This window comes from Gekko japonicus, unplaced genomic scaffold (genome assembly GCF_001447785.1).
Source record: "Gekko japonicus isolate JY-2015 unplaced genomic scaffold, Gekko_japonicus_V1.1 scaffold1417, whole genome shotgun sequence".
Classification (NCBI taxonomy): domain Eukaryota; kingdom Metazoa; phylum Chordata; class Lepidosauria; order Squamata; family Gekkonidae; genus Gekko; species Gekko japonicus.
This window is the reverse complement of record NW_015163645.1, coordinates 357,032-383,918: the sequence shown is the minus strand read 5'-3', so window position 1 is coordinate 383,918 and position 26,887 is coordinate 357,032. Positions and strand designations below refer to the sequence as shown.

Below are 26,887 nucleotides of genomic sequence, written 5' to 3'. Positions count from 1 at the left end.
TAAATCCAACTTCTTCTTCTTCCTCTTCTCTTCTTCTGTATTGTTTTTAAAATAGGTCTTTCATGGTTTTTAACTGTTCATCACCTTGAGGGCCTATTGTTGACTTTCAAAGCCCTGTACGACATACCTGAAGGACTGCCAACTCCGATATGCAGGGGTCATTTCCTGCAGGAGCGCACAGGAGTGGAGCTCCGGCAGTAAAGAGCCCAGGGGGCGGGCACATGCAACAAGCCTCGCCCCCTGCTCCCAGCAGTCAGAGCAAGAAGCAGCAAGGTAAGTTGCAGAGCCCCCCCCCTCCGGTCCAAAACAGTCCAGTGGCACCTTTGAGACCAAGTCTTATTCAGGTAAAAGCTCTCCCTCCTCTGCGAGGACAGATCTGCACGTCCCCCCCCCCACATAGCTGGCAGTCCAAAACAGTCCAGTGGACTAAGCCTGAGCGGTGGGTGTTGCCTTCTGACACACTTCCGGTGGTGTCAGGGGGTGTGGCATATGCAAATGTTATGCTAATGAGTTATGCAAATGAGCTCCTGCACCTCTTTTTCTACGAAATGACCCCTGCCGATATGAATCTACTGAACTGCTAAGGTCGTCTTCCGAGACCCTCCTTTGGGGCCCCTGCCTTCTGAGTATAGGCGGGTGTCAACCCAAGACAGGGTCTTCTCGGTTGCGGCACCAAAACGGTGAAACTCTCTCCTTAGAGATACTCATCTCTCCCCTTCTGTTGCCATCGCCTACCAGTGACTGAAAAGCTTTTTGTTGCACATGACATTCCCCAAATGATCCCTCCCATTCACACTGTGTTTTAAACTATTGTTTTATGTGTTTTTACAAATGTAGTTTTAGTTCTGGATTTAATTGCTTGTAAGATGCGTTTTTTATCATGCCTTTTTCTTAACTGCTAGCTGCCTTCATGATCCTGATTGGCCAGAAAGGCGGCATACGAATCTTGTGAATAAATAATACATTGGGTGTAAAGGCAACATGAGAAATGTTTTAGATAAATAAACTAACTAAGGATATGGTATATTGTAGAGTCAGGCTTAAGGTTTTGGACAGTAGAGACTATAAAGTGAATAAATCATGTATACCGACTCATTCACAATCCAGTGTTCCCTCTAAGATGAGTTAGTGTGAGCCGGTTCACAGTTTTTTAGCCTCCGGCTCACACATTTTAGTCTTCGCTCAGGAAGGAGGGCACCAGAGCAAACTAATGTGTGCAGCAGCAAAATCGCTCCCTCACAACTTTAATGCCAGTCACTCGCAGAGTAGAATTTTTGCTCACAAGACTCCACAGCTTAGAGGGAGCACTGTTCACAATGTCAGAAATGCCTGAAAATAATAATTAACTATAACATACTGCAGAAGGTGCATATGAGGTAACACTTTAAAACAAGGGTCACCAAACGGTTTGTACCCATGGGCACCTTTGGAATTTGCAACAGTGTGGTGGGCGTAGCCACAAAATGGCTGCCACAAAAGGCAGAGTGAGATCTTTCTGCTGCTAAACCAGCATTTTTAAAAAACTGCGTAATCAATCAAATCTCCAGTAGCCCATCAGAAGCTGTCAGAAACCAACTTTCTTAGAAAGACTTGACGGGCTCCAGGAAAAGTGTCAGCAGACGCCAATAATGTCCACAGGCGTCACTTTGGTGACCCCTGCTTTTTAAAATTTGCCTAAACAAAGTTAATGTTAACAAAGTTAATATTTACATACCATTCACAATTGCTCACTAACTTCTCTAGAGCCACAATTTTATTTAGGGTGCAGTGTTCTCTTTTAAAAATGAGATACTTAGGGGGGGGAAATCTATTTCAAACTACAGCACAAGACTGAATTTAACAGCATTAATTTTTCAGAGGGCTTTAAGAGGTACTTGGGAGTGGAAAAAATAATCAAGGTTAAATAAAAACCCAGGGTTCTCAGTAAAAACTCAGCCTGTGATGCCGAGAAGCAGAGCAGAGAAGCATAAAATAAAATCTTATCTCAGAAGTACTGTGACTTTATTCCTCAAGTAATTATTTCTCTCCTTCAGTAGGTGCCTCTCCGCCTGCTATTGTGCTAACGTTGCTGCCTCTCTTGTTAATTATACTCTTTTCTGCTTGCTTCACAAGGGCAATTTAGTCAGCGTATAGTAATTAATTCAACCCAAATCAAATACAGTAAAAAAAAATGCAATTAGGTGCCCGGGTACATACGCGGACTTTATTTCTTCTCTGAGGCATGTGTGTTAGCAAACAGAATGAAAACGTCAAGAGTGGCCATAGGTGAAGAAGTGGATGTTTGTGTCAAAAGACCTGCTGTCTTTTGTGACATTCTGTTTTAAATCTTACATGTAATTCACAAAGATGTGCTTGCTGGAGCTCATTCTGGTTCTTTTGTTAGATTCAGGCTGAGGGGGGGGGGGTGAGGGGTGGCGCCGCGCAGTTAAAAATATTTTCGACTTCTTTTTGTAAAGCGTGACTATGTGACAGTTTTCCGTTTCAGTCCTGCCAAAGGAGTGCACAGAATTTCCGAGCCCCTGGTTTGGGACCACACTACACGATATCTCATCCCTCAAGTCCACTACAGAATGTGGCACTAATTTTTCCCAATTTTGAAATCACCACGGAGGGGAGTCTCGATTCCTCCAGAGACCACAGTTTGGGGAGGGTTGAGGGCAATGTTCCCTCTAAGCGGTGGAGTCTTGTGAGCAAAAATTCTACTTTATGAGCTGCTGGCATTAAAGTTGTGAGTGAGCAATTTGGCCACTGCATAAATCAGTTTGCTCTGGATCCCTCCTTCCTGAGCGAAGACAAAAATGTGTGGGTTGGAGGCTAAATAACTGTGAGCTAGCTCACACTAACTCAGCTTAGAGGGAACACTGGTTGAGGGACTCTTGAAAATGGCTCGCCTCCAAGGGCAGACAGGAACCCCCTCATCCACTCCACCCCCAGTCTCCAGCAGGATTGGGTCCCCCGTGGCAATTTTAAAAGTAACAAAAAGGCTTTAAAATGACAGTGTGTCCCCATGGCAGACCGCAGGGCATGGTATCGTGCAGTTTGGCCCTTGGGTACCAGGCGTTAGGAAAGCCTTTTCTCTACCTGAGATACTTGACGACCTGATGTCAGTTGGAGTAGACAGTGTTGAGAAGATGGATCAGCGATAGGGATGGGCACAAGCCACATTTTTGTGGTTCAGTTCATGGATGAACCACAAACCCATATGAACCAGGAGACTGGCTCATGAACCAACCAAGTTTGTATCAGTTTGTGAGCCATTTAAAGTTTAAACCCCTGCTTTATGCTCCCTGGGGCTTTTCACAGGGAGCAGAAAGCAGGGGGCCATTTAAACCAAACTCTGCTGCTCAGCTTTTTTTTGTGAAGAGCAGAAAGCACGGGTTTAAACCCATGCTTTCTGCTCTTCACGAAACACCATGAACTGCATCAAAATCCGTGAAAGTCTGTAGCTGTTCTTCAGTTCGTGAACATTGCTTCATGGACCATAAACTGGCCAAAATTCATGACGAGCTTTAGTTTGTCAGCTAGTTGGTGCCCATCCCTAATCAGCTTTCTGTCTTAAGAACATAAGAACATTAGAGAAGCCAATGTTGGATCAGGCTAATGGCCCATCCAGTCCAACACTCTGTCACACAGTGGCCAACAATACCAGGTGCCACCAGGAGGTCCATCAGTGGACCTCTGCTCCATATAAGAACATAAGAGAAGCCAATGTTGGATCAGGCCAATGACCCATCCAGTCCAACACTCTGTGTCACACAGTGGCCAAAAATACCAGGTGCCATCAGGAGGTCCAGCAATGGGGTCAGGACACTAGAAGCCCCTCCCACTTTTGTCCCCCCCCCTCCAAGCACCAAGAATACAGAGCATCACTTGCCCCAGGCCGAGAGTTCCTATCTATACCTTGTGGCTGATAACCACCAATTGACCTCTGCTCCATATGTTTATCCAGTTCCCTCTTGAAGCCGTCCATGCTTGTAGCCGCCACCACCTCCTGTGGCAGTGCATTCCATTCTAACCAGACAGCTCAGTAATTTCATTGTGTGCCCACGCATTCTTGTACTGAACACATATGGTTCATCTTCTACAAGATATTCCTCCAACTTTGAAGACAAAGAATCGTATCTCTGGGATTCGGAGGATACGTTAATACCCCATTGAAGTCCCTCCCTTCCCCCCAAACCCCATCCTCCTCTGGCTCCTCCCACCAAAATCTGTTGACATTACTAGCTTAGACTCTTGATAATTTTACAGGCAGCTTGGAGGAAATATATGTTCTGTGTATAAGGTTGAGAAAGAAGAAGAAGAAGAAGAGATTGGATTTACACCCCACCCTTCACTTGGAGTCTCAAAGCGGCTTACAAACTCCTTTCCCTTCCCCTCCCCACAACAGACACCCTGCGAGGTGGGTGGGGCTGAGAGAACTCTGACACAAACTGCTCTTTTTCAAGGACAGCTGTGCCAGAGCTTGTGACTGACCCAAGGTCACATCAGCAGGTGCAAGTGGAGGAGTGGGGAATCAAACCCGGTTCTCCCAGATTAGAGTCCACGCACTTAACCACTACACCAAACTGGCAAAGTACATAATACTTTGAAAGAATGAGGGTTTTTTTGGGGGGAAGTATGTCATGTTTTGAAAAAGTCCTAGAAAGTTTTTAGTGCGCCCTGCCACACGGGGGGGGGGGGGGATCCGCGGGCAAAGTGCGGCTTTGGAAAGCCGCACCAAAATAGACACGTGGCGGCGGGATCACACAGATCCCATGAGCCGCCGCGCACTTGCTCCCCGGCACAATCAGATGCCGGGGAGACCGGAGAGAAAGCCACGACACAGAGAGGGAGGCTGCTGAACTGCACATGTGTGAGCATGCACAGTTCGGCCAGGAGCCTTGGATGTGCCGGCAGAAGGACGCGCCGGCGATCCCACGGTAAGTCCACTTCTAGGGGTGGTTCTTTTTTGCAGCGGGTTTTCGGCCTGAAGGGCCGGATCGGGGACGGGTGCGCGCCGCTTCCCAGATGTTGCGGTGAGATCTCGCCCGTTTGCTGTGCCCCCGATCCGTCCCTCTCCCGGCCCAAACCCTTACGTGTGACCGGGGCCTTTGTTAGTTTTATTTGAGTCTCTCTCTTTTCTCTTAATACCCAAACTCGTGGACCGGAAGAGATGCACCATGTTCTTCCTCCCAAGATTAACCTCTTTGGATGTGTGTGTTACTGTTTGCCACCAAGTTGCTTTCAATTTATGGTGACCCCATGACTCAGTTACCTCCAAAAACGTTGTGTCATTAACAGCTTTGCTCAGGTCTTGCAGGCCAAAGGCCACGGCTTTCTTTACCGAGCCCTGGGATACTACCAATATGGTTTTATTTGGGACTTTTAAAATTTTAATTAGGATTAACTGCCGAGCAAACGTTTTACAATTCCTGAGAATGTTCATGGTTTTAGATGCACATTAGCTATAACAAATTGCCATCTTTGCAGTAGCTGTACTCTTAGGGATGTGGTTTTTCCTGGAGTAAGGGAAAGCAGAGCGTGTACAGGACTTAATTTGAGCCGGAGGCCAGTAGGACAGAGCTCTGGAATCTCTTTCAAGTGTCAGAGCTCAATTCTGATAAATCAGCACAATAATTAAAAGAAGAAGAGATAAGAAGAGGTTGGATTTATACCCAGCCCTTCACTACCCAAAGGAGTCTCAGAGCGGTTTACAATCTCCTTTCCTTTCCCTTCCCCTCCCCACCACAGACACCCTATGAGGTAGACAGGGCTGAGAGAGCTCTTTTGAGGACTGCCCTTGAGAGAACAGCTCTGAAAGAACTTGTGACTGACGCAAGGTCACACCAGCAGCTGCATGTGGAGGAGTGTGGAGCCAAACCCAGTTCTCCCAGATTAGAGTCCGTGCTCCTAACCACTACACCAAACTGGCTCTCAAAAGAAAGTGTGAATGTGCAGAGGCAGGGGGTATTCTTTCACCATTGAGTACATGAATCTGGCCGCGGCATATTCGGGATTGGATGTGTAGTGGTCTCGAGGTAGAAAGTCTGATTTCCAAGCTGTCGTGAGTCCTGGATCTCCTTTCGTTTTAGAAATTGTGTGAGAGAGCGGGGGAGACGAAAGGAGGGAGATTTCTAAGAGCATAAAAACGTTAACATTTAGACACGTGGGGTTTACCACAGACAAGAGAAAAATCTGAAGGTAATTAAAGCAACTCTTGTGACTGTATCAGGGACGGACATGTTCCATCATTCATCTTGTACTCGAGACAATACGATGGTAATTGAACACATCAGTTAAACCTGCGTGGGAAACCGTCAGTTCTGAAAAATCCCTGCTCTTTTCGTTATCTTGGTATCGAAGTAACTCCAAAGAAGTTAGACATGTAAAAGATCTTCTGGACCGTCATGGCACTACAAGAATTTTGTATATGCTCCCTTCTGCCTTTCCTTTCTGTTACTATACTACATCTTTTACCACCCTGGTCTCTCCCACTGTGCGTATGATGGTATTTGTGAGTTTATTTATGCATCTGTAAGTATTGATTTTAAATTGTTTTAATCTTGTATTTATATTTGTATTTGTAGTTGTATATGCACATAGTGCCTTATGTGAGCCGCCCTGAGCCCGTTCGCGGGGAGGGCGGGGTACAAATGTAATAAAATAAATAAATAAATAAAATAAAATCTTCGGCTAGGACTGCCCCTGAGACAAGAATAGGAACCGTAGCCCTCATTCTAAATGGCTGTCAGTTATTACTGCTGATATCATACTTTTTTCTCCCCTCGAGTAACTGCTGACTTATGGCGACCAGTGTTCCCTCTAAGCTGCGTTAGTGTGAGCCAGCTCACAGTTTTTTAGCCTCCAGCTCACAGATATTTGTCTTCGCTCAGGAAGGAGGGCTCCAGAGCAAACTAATTTATGCAGCAGCCAAGTCGCTCGCAAAGTAGAATTTCTGCTCACAAGACTCCACAGCTTAGAGGGAGCATTGATGGCGACCCCATAGGGTTTTCAAGGCAAGAGACGTTCAGAGATGGTTTGCCCTTGCCTGACTCTGCATCATGAGCCTGGACTTCCTTGGAGGTCTCCCATCCAAATAGTGACCAGGGCCGACCCTGCTTAGCTTCCGAGATCTGACAAGGTCGGGCTAGCCTGGCCTATCCAGGTCAGGGTGCTGTTATATGTTGTTGTTGTTCAGTCACACAGCCGAGTCCGACTCTTCGCGACCCCATGGACTAGATCCCGCCAGGCCCTCCTGTCTTCTGCCATCCTCTGAAGTTTGCTCAATTTCATGTTCGTTGCATCGATGACACTGTCCAACCATCTCATCCTTTGCCGTCCCCGTCTTCTTTGACCTTCAGTCTTTCCCAGCATCAGGGTCTTCTCCAGTGAGGGCTCCCTTCTCATTGGGTGGCCAAAGTATTTGAGCTTCAGCTTCAGTATCTGGCCTTCCAGGGAACAGTCAGGGCTGATTTCTTTTAGGATTGACTGATTAGATCTCCTTGCAGTCCAAGGGACTCTCAAGAGTCTTCTCCAGCACCATAGTTCAAAAGAATCTATTCTTCGGTGCTCGGCTGTTATATGTAGCAATAGCCTAACTGTGTTGTCCTGATTTCTTTTTCATAGCCAGATGTTTGGCTGGGATCACTAGATCACTGTTACTCCAGAACAATGTTCCCTGTATGCTGTGGAGTGTTGTGAGCAAAAATTCTACTTTGTGAGCTACCGACATTAAAGTTGTGAGCAAACAATTTGGCTACTGCATCAATTAGTTTGCTCTGGCTGTCACTGTACTGACACCTCAGATCAAACTCATCTAAGGCCAGTCTTACTATTACAAGTGTATCACGACACTCCTTCCTGAGCAAAGGCAAAAATGTGTGAGCCGGTGGCTAAAAAACTGTGAGCTGGCTCACACTAACTCAACTTAGAGGGAACACTGCCTCCAGAACATAAAGCAAATCAAGCTAAAGAAACATTAAATGGTATCAACACAGCACACCCCTACATTTATTTAGCTTAGATGTCTCAAAACAGGGGTGTCAAACATGCAGCCTGGGGGCCGGATGAGGCCCCCCGGAGGGCTTCTATCAGGCCTGCAGTGGATCTGGCTGTCTTCTGCTTCTTCTTCCAGTTCTGCTGCTGCTGCGTCATCATAGGTTTGCAGCTTACAGATACACACCTGAACAGCATACTCAAGACTGCAACAGCACAGACATTTTGATGCAATGATTCAGAGCGAGAGGTGTCAGTTATCAGACACTGTTAAATAAACAAAATATTGCAAGAGTGCCAATGTTTTAAGCATGTTTTTATTTTAAGTTAAAAAAACAACCCTTTGTGTTTGTGTCCTTTATAAAGTTTATATCTCCGCTACCTGGCATTATATTTCATGGCACACACGGCTCGAGGCCCAACAAGGTCTGATTTATGTCAGATCGGGCTCTCATAACAAATGAGTTCGACACCCCTGCATTATACAGTGTCAACAAAGCATAAAGGTAAAGGTCTCCCTTGCTCGAAAGCCAATCGAACCCGACTCTAGGGTTGCGGTGCTCATCTCCGTTTCCAAGCCGAAGAGCCAGCGCTGTCCGAAGACGTTTCCGTGGTCATGTGGCCGGCATGACTAAACACCAAGGTGCACGGAACGCTGTTCCCTTCCCACCGAAGTGGTACCTATTTATCTACTTGCAATTCCTTGCTTTCGAACAAAGCATACACCTACATTTAGCTTAGATGTCTTATAAAGCTTGGGAGCCTAGCCAGATCAACTAACGAACAGGAAGAAAGTAACATGCCTGGGGATTAAGATCACAGGGAGAGGTCCCCCTGACAGTCCCATCAATCAAAGAATCTTGTTTGTTCAGGAGAGATGGCCTTTTCAGTGATAGGCCCGGAAAAATTCGGAAAAAAACACTGAAGCTTTTTTGGTTTTTTCCCCGAAAAGTTGGAAAAATTGAAAAAAGAAAAGAAAAGAAAATTGATTATGGAACGTTTTATTTTAACATGATGAATAAAATATTTTAAGACAAGGTGTTCAAATATTTTCCAAATCATTTCTAAAAAATATGTATGGTATCAGATTGATCTAATTTCTGTGCACTGAGGACAAGAAAGTCCTAGGTTACAAACTGAACTCTCCAATGCAAGAACAAGATGCATTTCTTCCTTTAGGAGGTGCGATTGTCCGAAGAAAATAAAAAAGTTTCAGTTTTGTTTTTGCATGTGGGTGGGTATTCTGTAATAATTGTTTGGATACACTATATTTTTAATATGCTAGTTGTGATAATTTCATGCCAAGTAAAAATGTCCATAGTCATATTTAATGTTCCTAAAGTAACAGAATGACTTTCAAACTAGAAAAGACAAAAGAAATGCTAATGTAGCATTTTTTTCAATTTTTCCGGAAATTTCCGTTTCCCCCCGAAAAAACCCGGGTTTTTTTCCGAGCTTCAAAATTTCCGGAAATTTTACATCTCTAGAGTGTGCCCGGCCCCCTTCGCTTTCAGTTTTCGGCATTTGAAAAAAGTTTTGTTTAGGACCGTATCGAGTTAAATTTAGTAGCCAAAGACCTAGGACGACAGTGTTTTTCATGTAAACGGGCAGCGATAAGTTTAGCCGCTCATGAAATTGGTATTGTTTTATCATTTACAATATATTAAATTATTTAGTCAGCTTGACCCCAAATCGTGTTTTCAACTCGCCTTGCTGGGATATTTCTGCCATTCTACCCACAAGCTTAGCAAAGACGGCTTTTGAACCTTTCCTCTAATTCCTGAGAGAACTCTGTCTGGCCAGTGGCCAGTTGATTTCGTTGCTTGAAGGAACGGTAGGATTTGATTCCCAAGCAATATCTGTCCTACGTTGAGCAACCAAATTAAATTTCTTAGTCACCGGCTGTTTCCTGGCATTTGAATGTAATTGTTACTATTGATCTCCTCTTGGGCACCAGCGCTTGACTGTAAAACCTTTTGTGAGCTACTTTTCTTGGTCCGTTTTTGCCCCAAGCACTAGAGAGATGAAATTATGGGGGAAGGGGGGGGAGTATATACCTGTTAAAGTCTCCATTATTAGAACTATTGGCTGATTTTAGAGGCTGGCAACACACTGGAATGTCTGAATCACATTGTTTTGTCTTGCCTCTTTAAAACATCCTTTGAATTGGCAGAAGTAGATGGGTTTTTTTTTTAAATGACTCCATGCATTTTTTTGGTAATTGGCTATCGCATTTATTCTGCTAATGGTGCAAAAGAAAAATGATCGTGTGGGAATATATCATTGAGAGCCAGCATGGCAGAGTGGTTAGAGTGTTAGACTAGAATCCAAGAGACCCAGGTTCAAAACTGCACTCTACCCTGGAAGCTTGCTGGGTAACCTTGGGCCAGTCACAACACTCTCCGAACGAAACTACCCCACGGGGTAGGATAAAATGTGAAGGGGGAGACTCTGTGGCATTACACCCTGCTGAGTTCATTGTGTACGTGGGTCTTGGACAGGGGTTGCCAAACTGTGGCTCAGGGAGCCACATATGACTCGTTCATGCATACTTTGTGGCTCCTGTCAGGGCAGCTGGGGAAGTGAAAGGGAGGCATGTCTCCCCATTCGGTCTTCCCTTCCCCAGCCAGTGTTCCCCTCCCTGGGTAGGCTTAAGGTGTGGGGGGGAGCAGAGAAAAAAAGCAACTCTAACTTTAAATGCATTCTCAAAGCTTGGGGCCGGCTTGGAGAAGGCATTTGTCTCTTTAAATCACTTCCCTCACCTATTTGTTTTCTTTTCACACCTTCCTTCCTTCCTTCCTTCCTTCCTTCCTTCCTTCCTTCCTTCCTTCCTTCCTTCTCTCTCTCTCTCTCTCGTATAAATAAATATAATTAGCAAACCAATATCATTGGACAAATAAATATCATTATCTGTTTTATCCCTTTTGTTTTTATTTTCGGCAGTCTCGTTTATAATGTTAATAAAAAGCAAATTTGCATGTTTTCAATAAAAATGTATATGTAATATTTGTTCATGTCATGCGGCTCTTAAACATCTGATGTTTATTCTATGTGGCTCTTATGTCAAGCAAGTTCGGCCACCCCTGTTCTTGGATGTATCTTAGATCAGGTGTTAGCCAAATTGCCTTATTTCTTAATATATAATATAGTTATTAAATGGCAACAGGCATATAAGGGAGCAGTAACCTATGTATACAGGAGTCCCACTTAGTCCAGATTTCCAAGAATAAACACAGAGACCAGATCTTAAATTAAATGGTTTCTTTACACACACAGCGTTCCGTGCGCCTTGGTGTTTAGTCATGCCAGCCACATGACCACGAAAATGTCTTCGGACAGTGCTGGCTCTTCGGCTTTGAAACGGAGATGAGCACCGCAACCCTAGAGTCGGATTTGACTGGCTTTCGAGCAAGGGAACCTTTACAGTAAAATCTAAGCGTACACACAAGAATACAGAACTAGGAGAATTAGACAGAAAGGTACAGAGATGTTTGCATTAGCAGGAGAAGTTCATTGGTTGGGCAATAATTACCTGTCCGACGAGACGAAGCAATCCTGCAGCAAAAAATGAAGGGAGCCTAAAAGGGGAAAGGGCCGTATGTTGACCAGCAACACATGCGGTAGACTCTGGACAGCGCTAGGTCGAGAGTCAGCAAGGTAGGGTGGGGTCCGGTATAGAGAGAGAGCAATGGGGAATTGCCCTCTTTTTATATTGTAGCCTGACCAGGGGCAGGTGTCCCTTGTCACATTGTCCCCAGGAAGTGTCCACACAAAAACTGGTTTTGGGAGGAAGGGGGCTTAAGTGTTGGGCAATGGTATTTTCATTTACTTTAACAGTGTCACCCTTGTATGGGCTGAAGTGGCCAGGGTCGTTAGCGATGATTGTCCAGTGATCGCTCTGGGGAGGGGTCTTGCCGGTAGCAGTTCTTTTGCTATGCTGGGGAGCATATGTGCAGTATCTGGTGAAGGTGGGGAAGGGTGCCCGTATGCTAGAGGAGATGTCTGCTTATGGAGTCTCTGTAAAGATGCTCCGGGCTCCTTTGCACGGCATAGCGTCTTCATTCCAGCAGACTGTCACTGGCATCTGTGTACTCGTGCGGCTAGAGAGATTGGCTCTCTTCCTGCTGGGATGCAGGTGAGAGGCATCAGGTAATCCACGGATCCACTTTTGGTCTGGCACACCGTCTCAGGAGGAGGTTTCCCTCAGCTGGGCGCGTGTCCGCAGTCCAGGTAGTTGGCATCAGTGCGTGGTCACCATACAGTTATTTCCCTCGGCACACTCAGGGCTGCAATTGGGGCACAGGGGTATACGGTAAGAGACAGTCCTTTAGATAGCAGGGCTATTTTTGGGCAGGAACGCACAGGAACGGAGTTCTGGCTGGCTCCCGAGTTGGCCACGCCTAGCAGGAACTCATTAGCATAATAGGACACACCCAATAGCAGAAACTCATTAGGATTGGCTACATTAGGGGTGTGTGGCCTAACATGCAAAGGAGTTTAAAAAGCCCTGGGTTTTGACAACAAACAAGGTAAACAGAATAAGAAGGGAAAGGTGGGTGTGGCTGGATGACCACACTTCTGGTAACATGGTGGTGTGTCCTAATGGTCTAATGAGCGGTGCTGTCAGGGTGTGGCCTAATATGCTAATGAGTTCTTGCTGTTGGGTGTGGCCTATTATGCTAATGTGTTCCTGCCGGGCTTTTTCTACAAAAAGAGCCCTGGGCACACTTATTGTGCAGTCCAGCTATTAATGGTAGGTCTTAAGTCAATCAGAGCAGTAGAAGCTCTTTGCAGGGCAACGGGTGTCAAACACAAGGCCCGGGGGCCAGAACTGGCCTGTCCAGGGCTCTTACGCAAGCCCGCAAGCCACTGGTTGCAAGGGAGGGAGTGCTGGAGGGGAGTGGGCGGAGCCAATCCATTGTGGCCTAAGCACAGCAGAACAGCCTTGTCTTCAGTAGTCAAGCATTGTGGGAGCATCTGCTCAGTGCCGCACCGCTGCCTCTCCAGTCCGCCTGTGTGGGTTTTCCTCTGCACCCCCCTCCCAGACCACGGGGCCTCACGGTCAGGATACCCCAACCCGGAGCTTACAAGCTGCTGTCCTTTATACAGTTCTGTCTCTGGTACCTGGCATGATGTTTTATGGCACACATGGCCGGGCCCGACAAAGTGACATTTATGTCAGATCCGTCCCTCGTAAGAAATGAGTTTTGACGCCTATGTCTTAGACCCTTTTGAGCGTGTAAAGGGATAATGCAAGGAAAAGTACCTCGTCTCTGATTACAGCTTCATTGGATAACTTCAGAGATTAAAAACGAACGAGGTGGAATGATTAATGGAAGTGTCCTTTTTTCTTTCCAACAGGCAGCCGGATAAATTGGTGGTGGTGTGGACAAGGAGAAGTAGAAGGAAATCTTCTAAGGTTAGTTTTATTCAGCGAGGTCTTTTATTACGGTCTTAGACCGGCACAGAACCCTATACAACCTCACGAGGTAACAGAGGATTTTAAAATGCGCTGCAGTAAATGACTAAAAAGTAATTACTAGTTAAATACAATATGGCCCCATTCACACGGAGAAGTTGCCGTGCTAAAGACACTAATGTCAGGTGGATTTTTGGTGCGCGACCACACCGCAACATCTGGGAAGCGTAGCGCACCTGTGGCCAACCCGTGGCGTTCCGCCGAAGACGCACAGTAAAAAAAGTACCTCGGAAGGTGCACTAGTATCCAGAAAACGCGGGGCAGGGGCGGGCGTCTGATCGCGGGAGCACTAGTATCCCATGGCATCTGGCGCCCATCCACGTCCCGCCGCAAACCGGATGTTTTTCGTAAGCGCATGCGCACAGACACGTAACTGAAAGCAGTGCTGCTCTGTGGAACTGCGCATGTGCACAAACGCGAAACACTTGCCGTACTGCTTCTTTGCTCCAGCATCGCTGTGTGATCGCCAGCTAACAGCCTAAGCGCGGAGACTCGGGGGACCATGTGTTTGGGCTACCGCGCTTTATTTTGCTCCGCGGCGAACAGCCACGCCTCCCCCCCCCCACGTTATCTGGCCCGTGTGACGGGGGCCTATAATGGGTTTTAAAAGGAAACATTCAGTAAGGTAGTTAATAGGGCTGCCAACCTCCATGTGAGGCCTGGAGATCTGATATTACAATTTATCTCTGGACTGCAGAGATCATCTCCCCTGGAGAAACTGGCTGCTTTGAAAGGTGGTATCTATGGTATCATACCGTGCTGAGGTCCCACTCTTCTCCAAACCCTGCCCTAGCCAAAGGTAAAGGTAAAGGTTCCCTTGCTCGAAAGCCAGTCGAATCCGACTCTAGGGTTGCGGTGCTCATCTCCGTTTCATAGCCGAAGAGCCAGCGCTGTCCGAAGACGTTTCCGTGGTCATGTGGCCGGCATGACTAAACACCAAGGCGCACGGAACGCTGTTCCCTTCCCACCAAAGTGGGAAGCCCTAGCCGAACTCCACCCCAAAATCTCCAGGAATTTCCCATTTTTGAATTGGCAGACCCTAGAATTTAAAAGTACAAATACCTTAATTTACTCCTAGAGAAACTGCAGGTATACCCAATACTAGAGAAAGAGTTGCACATGGCTGCACCAGAGGCATGTTAATCTCTAATTTTTGCCATCCGAGAGGTAGGAAAAAATAAAAGTTGAAGAGAGAAAACAAATTGTGTAGTAAACAAAAGAGTGTATTATTTGGGCAGAAACGTTTGTAGTAGGACTGCCATATTTGGATATTATGCTAAACTTTATAACATTGGAAATATTTACCTCTTTAATAATATGCGATCGTTAAACACATAATAGCGTATTGACGCTATTTACGTTCAAACCAAAAACAAATCCTTGAAATGTGTTTTTCCCCCCTCATTGGTTCCCCTGCCACATATTTTACAATTTTTCCATTGGAAAAATTGAGTAAGTCCTCAGACGTCTTTATGCTATATATTTGGAATGAGTGAAATGCTTTGTAAGAAGTTTTTTTTTCTCATTCAAAAAGACCAACATTTCATAGGAGGTTTTCCCCCTCAGTGCTACCCTTTGTTGCTCAGTTTTTCTGTCTGGTGTAGAGCCAGTTTGGTGTAGTGGCTAAGTGCGCAGACTCTAATCTGGGAGAACCGGGTTTGATTCCCCACTCCTCCACTTGTACCTGCTGGATAACCTTGGGCAAGCCATAGTTCTGTCAGAGCTGTTCTTGAAAAACGAGCCATTTCTGTCAAGAGCTCTCTCAGCCCCACCTACCTCTCGGGGTGTCTGTTGTGGGGAGGGGAGGGGAAAGGAGTTTGTAAGCCGCTCTGAGACTCCCTTGGGTAGTGAAGGGCGGGGCATAAATCCCCGTGGGGTTTGATTCCCCACTCCTCCACTTGTACCTGCTGGATGACCTTGTGCAAGCCATAGTTCTGTCAGAGCTGTTCTTGAAAAAAGAGCAGTTTCTGTCAAGAGCTCTCTCAACCCCGCTAACCTCACAGTGTTTCTGTTGTGGGGAGGGGAGGGGAAAGGAGTTTGTAAGCCTCTCTGAGACGCCCTTGGGTAGTGAAGGGCGGGGCATAAATCCAATCTCCTCCTCCTCCTCCTCCTCTTCTTCTTCAAAAAATTGGAAACTTTCTCAGACATTTTTAAGCTGTAGGTGTGAAAAGAACTTCACCATAAGAAACAGTTTACCCCTTCTCAAAGAGAGAATGTTTCAGTGTTCTCCCAGATTTTCCAGTTTTTTTCCATTGGACTTGTTAAAAAATTCTTTGAGGGGTGGGGAAACTGGAAAGGAGCCCATTTTTCCCTTGACATTTTCTGGGTTTTCTCCCCCCTGAGCTCTCAAATCTCTAAATACAACGAAAAAAAGAGAGAGATTAGAGAGAGAGAGAGAGAGAGAGAGAGAGAGAGAGAGAGAGAGAGATTGGATTTATACCCCACCCTTTACTACCCAAAGGAGTCTCAGAGCAGTTTATAATCTCCTTTCCCTTCCCCTCCCCACAACAGACACCCTGTGGGGTAGATAGGGCTGAGAGAGCTCTTTTTCAAGAACTGCCCTTGAGAGAACAGCTCTGACAGAACTATGGCTTGCCCAAGGTCATCCAGCAGCTGCATGTGGAAGAGTGGGGAATCAAACCCGGTCCTCACAGATTAGAGTCCGCGCTCCTAACCACTACACCAAACTGGAAAGAACAACCTGCAGAAAGTAATACCAAACTATGGAAACAAATGGCCTGTATATCTTGCTGTAGAATCGAGACTGAGTTGTAGAATCTGGATTGAGCTATCGGGAGAAATGTGGGCATATCAATATTTTAATTCCAGAAAGAAACTACCAGATAAATGCCAATTAACTCAAACCCCCCCCCAATTGATTGTACTAACCAGTTTTTTTAAAAGCTGGATGAGATGGGGCCAAACTTGTCTCGTAGGGGAGAAAATTCCATCATCTCGGAGCTGCTAATGAAAAGGTACTCTCTAGGGTTGCCAGCCGCCAGGCGACGGCCTGAGATCTCCTGGAATTACAACTAGCCTCCATCTGACAGAGATCAGTTCCCCTGGAGAAAGTGGCTGCTATGAAAGGTGGACTCTTTGGCATTACACCCCACGGAGGTCCCTCCCCAAACCCCGCCCTTCCAAAGCTCTGCCCAACTGCCCCCCAAGTATTTCCCAATCCACAGTTGGCAACCCTGTCTCACACCCTCACCCTCACCAACTTTTTATAAAGAGATGAACACAGAACGGGCTGTCTCTACATGACTTAAGTGTGCAAGCACAGTTGTGTTGAAGGAAGTAGTCCTTTGAGTCCATTCTTCTAACCACTACACCAGCCTACAGGTGTTGGTTGAAGATCTCCTAGGATTATACTTGATCTCCAGTTGAAAGAGGTTCATCTGGAGAAAATCATGGGTTTGGAAGGTGGGCTCTATAGCATTCCCCATTTAGGTCCCTCCCCTCCCCAACCCCCACCTTCCTTAGGTTCCATTCCAAAATCTCCAGGTATTCCCCAATCCGGAGCTGGCAGCCTTAAATACAATGCTTGTTGGACCAAATAAGAGTAACTTGATCTGTAAACTGTCTAGAAGATGAAGAAGAAGAGATTGGATTTATACCCCGCCCTTCACTACCCAAACGTGTCTCAGAGCGGTTTACAATCTCCTTTCCCTTCTCCTCCCCACAACGGACACCCTGGGAGGTAGGTGGGGCTTGAGAGAGCTCTTTCGAGGACTGCTCTTGAGAGAACAGCTCTGAGAGAACTTGTGCCTGACCCAAGGTCACACCAGCAGCTGCATGTGGAGGAGCGGGGGATCAAACCCGGTTCTCCCAGATTAGAATCGGCTGTCTTAACCACTGCACCAAACTAGGAAAGTGGGCTGCTGAGAGCTCTTTTACATTTTAATGTGGGACAAGACTAAAGGCCCTTAGCTACTTGGGACAGCTCTGTTGGATCACATCTAGCAGATTATCTGTTCTTTCTTTCTGTTTTTTTTTTTTAACAGAACTGAGTTTCTTCCAGGGCTAGAATTGTCTTGCAGCAGCTTGTCGATTAATCATGTGTTTAATTTGGACCATCTCTAAAATATGCCCGTCTGTAAAAATAGCTGTTACCAAGTTCTGGAGCGACAGAGTTGGATCCCATCCCTTATTTCTTTTTGCATCCCTCTTTTTCCCGTTGAGCTAAGCGCTTCCCCTCACATAAGACCAGCATCTTTTCAAAGAGCCAAAGACGTTTGGGTGTGTGTATGTGTCTGTGTGTTCAGAATGTGCCTGACACAAGAAGAATATGCTCCACAGCAGACAAAGAGGAGCACAAGTAGAAGAAGAGAAGAGATTGGATTTATACCCCATCCTTCACTTGGAGTCTCAGAGTGGTTTACAAACTCCTTTCCCTTCCCCTCCCCACAACTGACACCCTGTGAGGTAGGCGGGGCTGAGAGAGCTCTTTCCAGAACTGTCCTTGAGAGAACAGCTCTGACAGAACTGTGGCTTGCTCAAGGCCATCCAGCAGCTGCAAGTGGAGGAGTGGGGGAATCAAACCCGTTTCTCCCAGATTAGAGTCTGCACAAGGTATAGGGTTCAAGCCTAAGTAAGGGTTTTCTAAAGGTAACTGATGTGATTCTGTTGATCTGATAACATTTGCCTCCAGAACCATAGATCAATAAATATTCCTAGGCCCTTAGTCATCCTGCCAGTAATGCAAATTATTATACATGTTATTAGTTTCACCTTAATTGAATTCTAGGAAGTGAGTCAAATGCCACAGTCTTTTGCAGTAAGGGAAAGTATTTGTGTCCAAGAATTATATAAACCTTTTCCCGTCTCTCCTTGGGTTTTTCTTGTTGTCTTTCTCATGAAGGAGGCAGACAGAATATGCTTCAATGGTGTCCAGTAGATTGAAAACGGAAGAAAAGTCTTTTAAAAAAATCTATCTTTTGGGGGGGGGGGGGGGGGAAATCAAGGAATCAAATGTGTATGCCCCAGTTTTAGCAAATCATGTAGCGTAGGATCCTGTTTGTCTCTATAGTTTCAGAGGGCAGCTGTTTTGGTCTGCGGTAGAGCAGCGAGATTCAAATCCAGGAGCACCTAAAATGCCATTTTCTCTCCAGGCGAACTGATCTCTTTCCCCTGGAGATCAGTTGTAATGGCAGAAGATCTCCAGCCATCTGTCACGCTGTAACAATCACACTGGAGGCTCCTGTCTTATACAGTTCTACTTGCAACCAAAATTAATACACAGAACAAATAGTTTTGCCGCCATACATCGACGACAACTCCACCCGTTGAATAGTGACCTAACAGTTGCTTAGAGTTAGAGATAACTGTTTTTTTCTCCATTTGCGCTCAGGCTTGTAGAACCCAGAACATCTGGCTGATGTGTTTTCCTAGTCCTTGGTGCCCCCGTAGGTTTGCTGCGCTAGTGAAAGTCCTCGGGTTTCCCTTTTCTCTACAGATTCAGAGCTCTGCGACCAGGAACGCTGTGTTACTACAGTACCGGATTGTTTAGCAAGTCAGGGCAACGGATGGAATCTTGTTTCTAGTCAGAGCATGAGTAAGCTGCCCAAATATTTCTCTTAACTTTTTTTTTTTTTGTAAGAGCAGTCTTCACTTTTGTCCTTATGTGGTGGACCCCTCCTTGCTGATAACAGTTCAGATAGTTCAGTCAGTGTCGGGGCTTGCTGTGATCCAGTCGCAAGTCAAAAGAGCAAACGTGCCTAAAATATGGGCAGGGAAGGATGGCGCGGAGGGTTTTCTTCGCCGACAACAGGAGCTCGTTTTAAGGGTTTGATTCACACAGGAGACAGCCTGTGGGCGCTGCCGCTTTTGGCCTTTCTGTTGTCCTCCATTGCTATAGTTCTGCTACAGAACTCTCGAGAGGCATTATGCTTAAAAGCTTTCACTTCAAGCAGCAACCCATAGGTTGAGAGTACAACTGACCTTTGCGGGGCTCTTTTTGTAGAAAAAGCCCACCAGGAACTCATTAGCATAATAGGCCACACCTAACAGCAGAAACTCATTAGCATATTAGGTCACACCCTGACAGCACCGCTCATTAGCACATTAGGCCACACCCCCATGTTACCTGAAGTGTGGTCATCCAGCCACACCCACCTTTCCCTTCTTATTCTGTTGACCTTGTTTGTTGTCAAAACCCAGGGCCTTTTTTTGTAGCAGGAACTCCTTTGCATGTTAGACCACACACCCCTAATGTAGCCAATCCTAATGAGTTTATGCTATTGGGTGTGGCCTATTATGCTAATAAGTTCCTGCTGGGCATGGCCAACTCGGGAGCCAGCTGGAACTCCGTTCCTGTGCGTTCCTGCCCAAAAATAGCCCTGGACTTATGGCAACTCCGTAGGGTTTTCTTTTTTCTTTTTCTATTTTTTAATACGTGTGAGTGTGTGTGCACCTGGAATTCATGCACCTGGAAGGTTATCTGCACGTAAGAAACCAGATCTTGGTAAAATATGTGAAGTTTTATTAACTATCTTAAGAAATAAGGTATCACTAGGCAGCACAGCCTCTACAATTCTGCAGCAAGAAAATAAGAAAAGCTAATTTCTCTAGCTAATACTTCAATACCTGGTATTAGATGGCATACCTTTTAGAATATCAGAGTCCAAGCTATAGGCTTAAGCATTGTCTGCATAGCAGTCCGTCGTGATGAGGACGTCAGTGCAACACCAGCATGCTTGGCCCCACCATCAGTTTCTCCTTGGGGTCGCCCGCCGCAGCCTGGCAGCCCCAAATCTAAGGTGGCGGTAATGTAAGGGAGGAGCTCAAGGGGCTGAGGCTAAGGCCCAGCATCAGCTGAGGCGCAGGCTAGAAGTCCACAAAAGATCCCGGTGTGGATCCAGTCAGCCAAAGTAAGACGGCTTTACCCGGAGAGAGCCGCTTCTGGAATCTGGCGTCAGGAAATGGGTCTTTTTAACTGAACCATTGATGACGTGTCAGAAAGTCTAGATATTGAAGAAGAAGGTGGCAAATCCAGAGAGACCTCTTTGTGGTCCGTCTAAAAGTCATAGTGGGGCCCTGATCTCGGAAGCGAAGCAGGGCCGCCCCTGGGAAGTATTTGGAAGGGAGACCTCCAAGGAATACCCAGGCCGGGACGCAGAGGCAGGCAATAGCAAGTTTGGTGTAGTGGTTAAGTGCGCGGACTCTAATCTGGGAGAACCGGGTTTGATTCCCCACTCCTCCACTTGCACCTGCTTATGTGACCTTGGGTCAGTCACAAGCTCAGGCACAGCTGTTCCTGAAAGAGCAGTTTGTGTCAAGAGCTCTCTCAGCCCCACCCACCTCACAGGGTGTCTGTCGTGGGGAGGGGAAGGGGAAGGTGTTTGTAAGCCGCTCTGAGACTCCAAGTGAAGGGCGGGGTATAAATCCAATCTTCTTCTCTTCTTCTCTTCTCTTCTACCTCTCTGAAGTGTCCAAGCCCCCCACTAGGGGTCGCCAGAAGTCAGGCCCGACTCCCAGGCTCACCCATGCACACTCTCACACACAAACAAAATAAAAGTCACAGTGGAAAATCACGTTTTCGGAACTTGGAGGCCGCTAGTTGTGTACGTTGTTGTCCGTTAGTCATCCGTTCCTGCGTATCCTTGACGAATCTTCCTCTGCACATTTACTAAAGTAATTGAGATTGAATTTACAAGGTTCTCCCCGTTCTTTCTTCAGGCTCACAGCTGGCAGCCAGGAATAAAAAATCCATACCGTGGCGTGGTGGTGTGGCCTGTTCCGGAAAACATTGAAATCACTGTGACACTTTTTAAGGTAAGCATTTTTTTTTATTATTATGTTTGCAAGCACAGATGAGTATGGATTCAAATGGGTTTATTTTGGGGTCATTGAGTCTTTAGTTGTAAGCATGTTGCATTTGAAATATGCCCTATTGCAGGAGTCCTCAACCTTGTTGAGCTTGTGGGCACCTTTAGAATACCAACACAACATGGTGGGCGGCAATGCTTCCTCTAAGCTGTGAGCAATTTTGTGAGCAAAAATCCTACTTTGTGAGCTACTGGCATTAAAGTTGTGAGCGAGCGATTTGGCTACTGCATAAACTAGTTTGCCCTGGAGCCATCCTTCCTGAGCTAAGGCAAAAATGTGTGAGCTAGGCTCACACTAACTCAGCTTAGAGGGAACACTGGTGGGCGGGTCCCTAAGATGGCTGCCACAAAATGGCTACTGCAGGAGGCGGAGCCAGCCATAAAATGGCCGCTACAGCTTACCTTTCAGTCACACAGCGAAGATTCCTGTGGTGTGGTGGCAGATACTGCCAGAAGCTATGTTTTTAAAAGTATGGAGATGACAACGTACCTTCGAACAGTGGAACACGCTCACTGAAATGGTGAGCAGTGTTACATTCCATGTCCATTGAAGCCAATGGGTTTAGAAGGGTGTAACTCTGCGGTGGCTTAAGTGTTTAAGCTGCAGACTGGAAAGTTGGTAGTTCAGCAATTCGAGACCTGAGTGCCACGTGATGGAGTGAGCTCCCGTCTCTGGTCCCAGCTCCTGCCAACCTAGCAGTTCGAAAGCAAGAAATTGCAAGAAGATAAATAGGTACCACTTCGTTGGGAAGGTAACAGCGTTCTGTGCGCCTCGGCATCTAGTCATGCCGGTCACATGACCAGGGAGAAGTCTTCTGACATTTTCCTTCTCACCTTGACACAGAGAGTACTCCATCCTTCAGTGTTTATACCTCTGAGGATGCCAGTCAGAGCTGCTGGCAAAACGTCAGGTCCTACGATGCCAAGACCATGGCCATACAACCCGGAAAATCTACAACAACATGTGAAGATTATTCTTTCTCAGAGAAAAATTAGATTTAGGAAAGATGCCCAGAATGAAGCTTTTTCAAGATACTTGTTGACGTTAATAAATTACAGCCAAACTTACCATTTTAAGACTCCAACAGACTCCTTTAAGTTAAACGGTGACTGCAGTAAGAAATACTGAAATAAAGGGTAAAGCAGTTGGAAGCCGGAACTGCACAAAACGGTAAATGTGACTTGATCCTTTAGCAGCACGCCCTCTGAGAAATCGCAGAAACCATGAGAATAATCGAAAGAGTAAATAAGGTTCGGTCAGGACAGATTAGATAATGAAGCAGAACTGCAGAGTGCAAACAGGACAGGATTATGGAGATCAAGACACGCAGAAGAAGTTATCAGGACGAACGATGCCCCAGCATATGAAACATCCTTGTTTTTTGGTGTGTAATGGATAGTATCATTTTTGCGTCTTCATAATATAAAAGTCTGAAGGATAGCACTCCTGGCTGGCTGTTTGCCAGTGACGTGGCTGAATTTGAATTAGGGCTGTGCAGGGAAGGGAAAGGCGATTTAATCCTACAGGCCTGCTGGAATTTGCGAATTGTTAGACTTTTAAAGAAGGGGCGAAGACGGGGGTTTAAGGAAACCACCGAGAACGGTTTCCAATCAGAACAGGCAATGCGGAACTAGATAGTCCAGAGATCAGATACCGTGTAAGGCAAATCATTTATCTATAGATAGTTATAGCGAGCCAGTTTGGTGTAGTGGTTAGGAGCGCGGACTCTAATCTGGGAGAACCGGGTTTGATCCCCTACCCCTCCACATGCAGCTGCTGGTGTGACCTTGGGTCAGTCACAAGTTCTCTCAGAACCACTTCGGCATTGCCTTTCGGCTCTCTTCCCCCCCGAACCAGATGGCCGGGGGGGGGATGCTGAAGTGGATTGGGACTGAAAGATCCGAGCCACTTCACCACTGCCTTTCAGCTCCCCCCCTCCCCCCCAACCAGATGGCCGGGAAAGGGCAATGCTGAAGTGGTTTGGATCTGAAGGATCGAGGCCACTTCCGCATCAACTTTCAGGGGCCCCCCCCTGAACAAGACAACTGGGGAAAAGAGGGGGGAAAGGAAAAAAAAGAGCTGTTCTCTCACTGGCAGTTCTGGGAAGAGCTCTCTCAGCCCTACCTACCTCACAGGGTGTCTGTTGTGGGGAGGGGGAGGGAAAGGAGTTTGTAAGCCGCTCTGAGACTCCCTTGGGAAGTGAAGGGCGGAGTATAAATCCAATCTCGTCTCCTAGATATAGAAGATTTCAGTGAGATTGCTTTGTGGTGAATCCTGGCCCCTCTGGCATCCAGTGTAGAATAGGGCTGCTAAGTGGGGGTGGGGGGCGGGGAAACCCCCGCTTTAGAGACCCGATTTCCGCCACGGTGGAATTGGGCCCCGGGGGGAACTCCGCCCCCCCCGGAAGCGCAGCGTGGCTGCGTCACCAGAGGTGACGCAGCCACGTCGCTCACGTTGGGGGTGTGGCCCAGATCGTCGGAGGGAAAACTCTATGGTTTTCCCTCTGACGATCTGGGCCACGCCCTCAACGTGAGCGACATAGCACGTCACTTCCTGTGACGTGCTGGCGGCGCGCCACCGAGGAGCTCCCGGAGCCCGGCAAGGCTCCCCCGCTGCCAAGGTAAGAAGACTTGGCGACCCTAGTGTAGAACCACAGAGTAGGATCCAGCATAATTTTCCCACTAATTTGTTTATTTACTTCATTTGTACCCCTCTTTTCTCCTCAGTGGGGATGCAACGAGGTCCTTCATCATTGCCTGCCCGTGGGCAGCAATCCCAGACTCCCTCGGGGGTCTCCCATCCAAGTAATAACCGGGGCCGACCCTGCTTAGCTTCCAAGGTCTGATGAGATCAGGTTAGCCTGAGCTATCCAGGTCAGGATCAGCTACCATCACCCCCTCTGAAAAAACACAGTTTCATCTGTATACACACCCTCGGTGAATCCTTGTTGTGCGCGAAGCTGAAGGAAAGAAATGTTGTGGTTTGCTTGTTTCTCCCAGCAGATGCAAAATAAGTCAGGAAATAGTGAATGGGTCGCGTGTTCTGTACCAGCAGGAGAGGCGGCCAGTTCTAGCCCATGTATAGCCCAATCTCGTCAGATCTCAGAAGCTGATCAGGGTCGGCCCCGGCAAGTATTTGGATGGGCGACCTCCAAGGAATACCAGGGTCATGATGCAGAGGCAGGCAACGGCAAACCTACCTCTGTAGTGTTCCCTCTAAGCCAGTGATGGTGAACCTTTTAGAGACCGAGCGCCCAAACTGCGACCCAAAACCCACTTATTTATCACAAAGTGCCAACACGACAATTTAACCTAAATACTGAGGTTTTACTTTAGGAAAAAAACAACTCATACATTAACTTAAGATGATCCAAACAAAGTAAGGAAAGCAATCCCAAATGCTTTCATTTACTTAAAATTATTTGGCAGAGAATTCGACACTTTAATGATGGTCTGGGCCTGGCTGCGGCGAAGGCACTCGTGCCATCTGAGTGCCACCACTGCTCTAAGCTGAGTGAGTGTGAGCTAGCTCACAGTTTTTTAGCCTCCGGCTCACGCACTTTTGTCTCCGCTCAGGAAGGAGGGCTCCAGAGCAGACTAATTTATGCAGCAGCCAAATCGCTCGCTCACCACTTTCATGCCAGTAGCTCACAAAGTAGAATTTTTGCTCACGGGACTCCACAGCTCAGAGGGAGCATTGCACCTCTGTGCATCTTTTGCCTTGAAAACCCTACGGCGTGGCTATAAGTCACTTGTGACTTGACGGCACTTTCCACCACCATATTATTCTACCCTTTTACTCCAATTGCGTCCAAAATAACTACTTGTCCTCTGGCTCCATGCTTGCATTAATGCCGATCGTAATCCCAACTCCCCCAAGACGCATATATTTGAAGATTGAGCAACGGGCACTTTTGGGCCATTATTTCTCCGTCTTGAGGGACGTGCACCTATTAAAGCCGTAGCGCGTTATTGGCATGCAGCAGTCAGTCTTGAGAGCCAGCTGTCTCAAGTGGGGGCAGAGTTTTACTGCTCTTTACCGAAGGTCGAGGATTCCCCCGGAGAGCAGTGAATGTCTGCCGCATGGTTTTGGGCAGCCAAAGTACTCACAGCCGCCCCTTTATCCTGACCGCAACTGCTTGTACTGATTAAACACTCAAGATCGCAGCCCAGCTGCTGGATTTTTATTATCTGTAGTGGGGAAAGTATGCTGATTGAATGCGTCGCTCAGATGCAGCTATATAGAAACCTGAGACAAAGGCTTGATAACACGCAGGAAACGGTCTGGGGGAGAATATGGGCAAGCCAGGTGTTTTGGGAAATGATAAACACACACATGGACCAATGCGCCCTCTAAGCTGTGGGGTCTTGTGAGCAAAAGTTCTACATTGTGAGCTACTGGCATGAAAGTTGTGAGCGAGCCATTTGGCTACTGCATAAATTAAAATTGCTCTGGAGCCCTCCTTCCTGAGCGAAGACAAAAATCTGTGAGCCAGAGGCTAAAAAACGGTGAGCGAGCTCACACTCACTCAGCTTAGAGGGAACACTGATTATGGACTCAGGCCTTTTTGGTCCATCAGGATCAACATTGTCTACTCAGATCGGTAGCGGCTCTTCAGGGTCTCGGGCAGTGTTCCCTCTAAGCTGTGGTTAGTGTGAGCTAGCTCACCGTTTTTTAGCATCCGGCGCACATATTTTTGTCTTAGCTCAGGAAGGGATGGCTCCAGAGCAAAACTGATTGATGCAGTAGGCAAACTGCTCGCTCAACAACTTTAATGCCAGCAGCTCACAAAATGGAATCTTTGCTCACAAGACTCCACAGCTGAGAGGGAGGCATTGGTCTCAGGCAGAGGTCTTGCCTGTCACCTACTGCCAGATTGTTTAACTGGAGTTGCTGCCAGATTATTTAACTAGAGATGTCGGGGACTGAACCCGGGACCTTCTGCATGCCCAGCAGATGCTCTATCGCCGAACCACGGCCCCTCCAGACCCATACAGATGGTGATACATCTGGATTTGTAAGTGGCTGTTGAAATGGTGTTATTGTTAGGATTAGAGGGTAAGTCTGGGCTTTAGTTATTAATGAGAATGTTAAGTGTAGCCTTTTAGCAGCCCACCTGCAGATGGCGGAGACCCTCCTCACGTATTCAGTCTGAGTGGAGGATTTGGCTGAGTGGCCTGCCGGTTTCACAGAAGCCATGGCCTCCTGTTGGACAAGGGACTTGACTCCTATGGTAGACGCAGTAGGCGTCACAACTCGAAAAATGCCCTTTCTAAACCACCAAAACTTGAGGATCAACCACCAAGACCTGAGGATCAGCCAGTTTGGTGCAGTGGTTAAGAGCGCGGACCCTAATCTGGGAGAACTGGGTTTGATTCCCCAGTCCTCCACAGGCAACTGCTGGTGTAACTTTGGGTCAGTCACAAGTTCTCTCAGAGCAGGTCTCTCAAGAGCAGTCCTTGAAGGAGCTCTCTCAGTCCCACTTACCTCACAAGGTTTCTGTTGTGAGGGGGGAAAGGAGATTGTAAGCCGCTCTGAGATTCCGAGTGAAGGGCGGGGTATAAATCCAATCTCCTCCTCCTCCTCCTCCTCCTCCTCCTCCTC

At 46.9% G+C, this 26,887-nt stretch overlaps 1 protein-coding gene across 3 annotated transcripts in view; it reads left to right on the top strand.

Moving 5' to 3' along the window:
* The window catches only part of EHBP1 (EH domain binding protein 1), a 421,934-nt gene that overhangs the window by 76,736 nt on the left and 318,311 nt on the right, over positions 1–26,887 (top strand). For all 3 annotated transcript variants that reach the window (XM_015407634.1, XM_015407633.1, XM_015407632.1), the window contains exons 2-3: positions 13,339–13,396; positions 21,134–21,229. In XM_015407634.1, the coding sequence (XP_015263120.1) occupies positions 13,339–13,396; positions 21,134–21,229 (154 nt within the window). The remainder of the gene's footprint in view (positions 1–13,338; positions 13,397–21,133; positions 21,230–26,887) is intronic.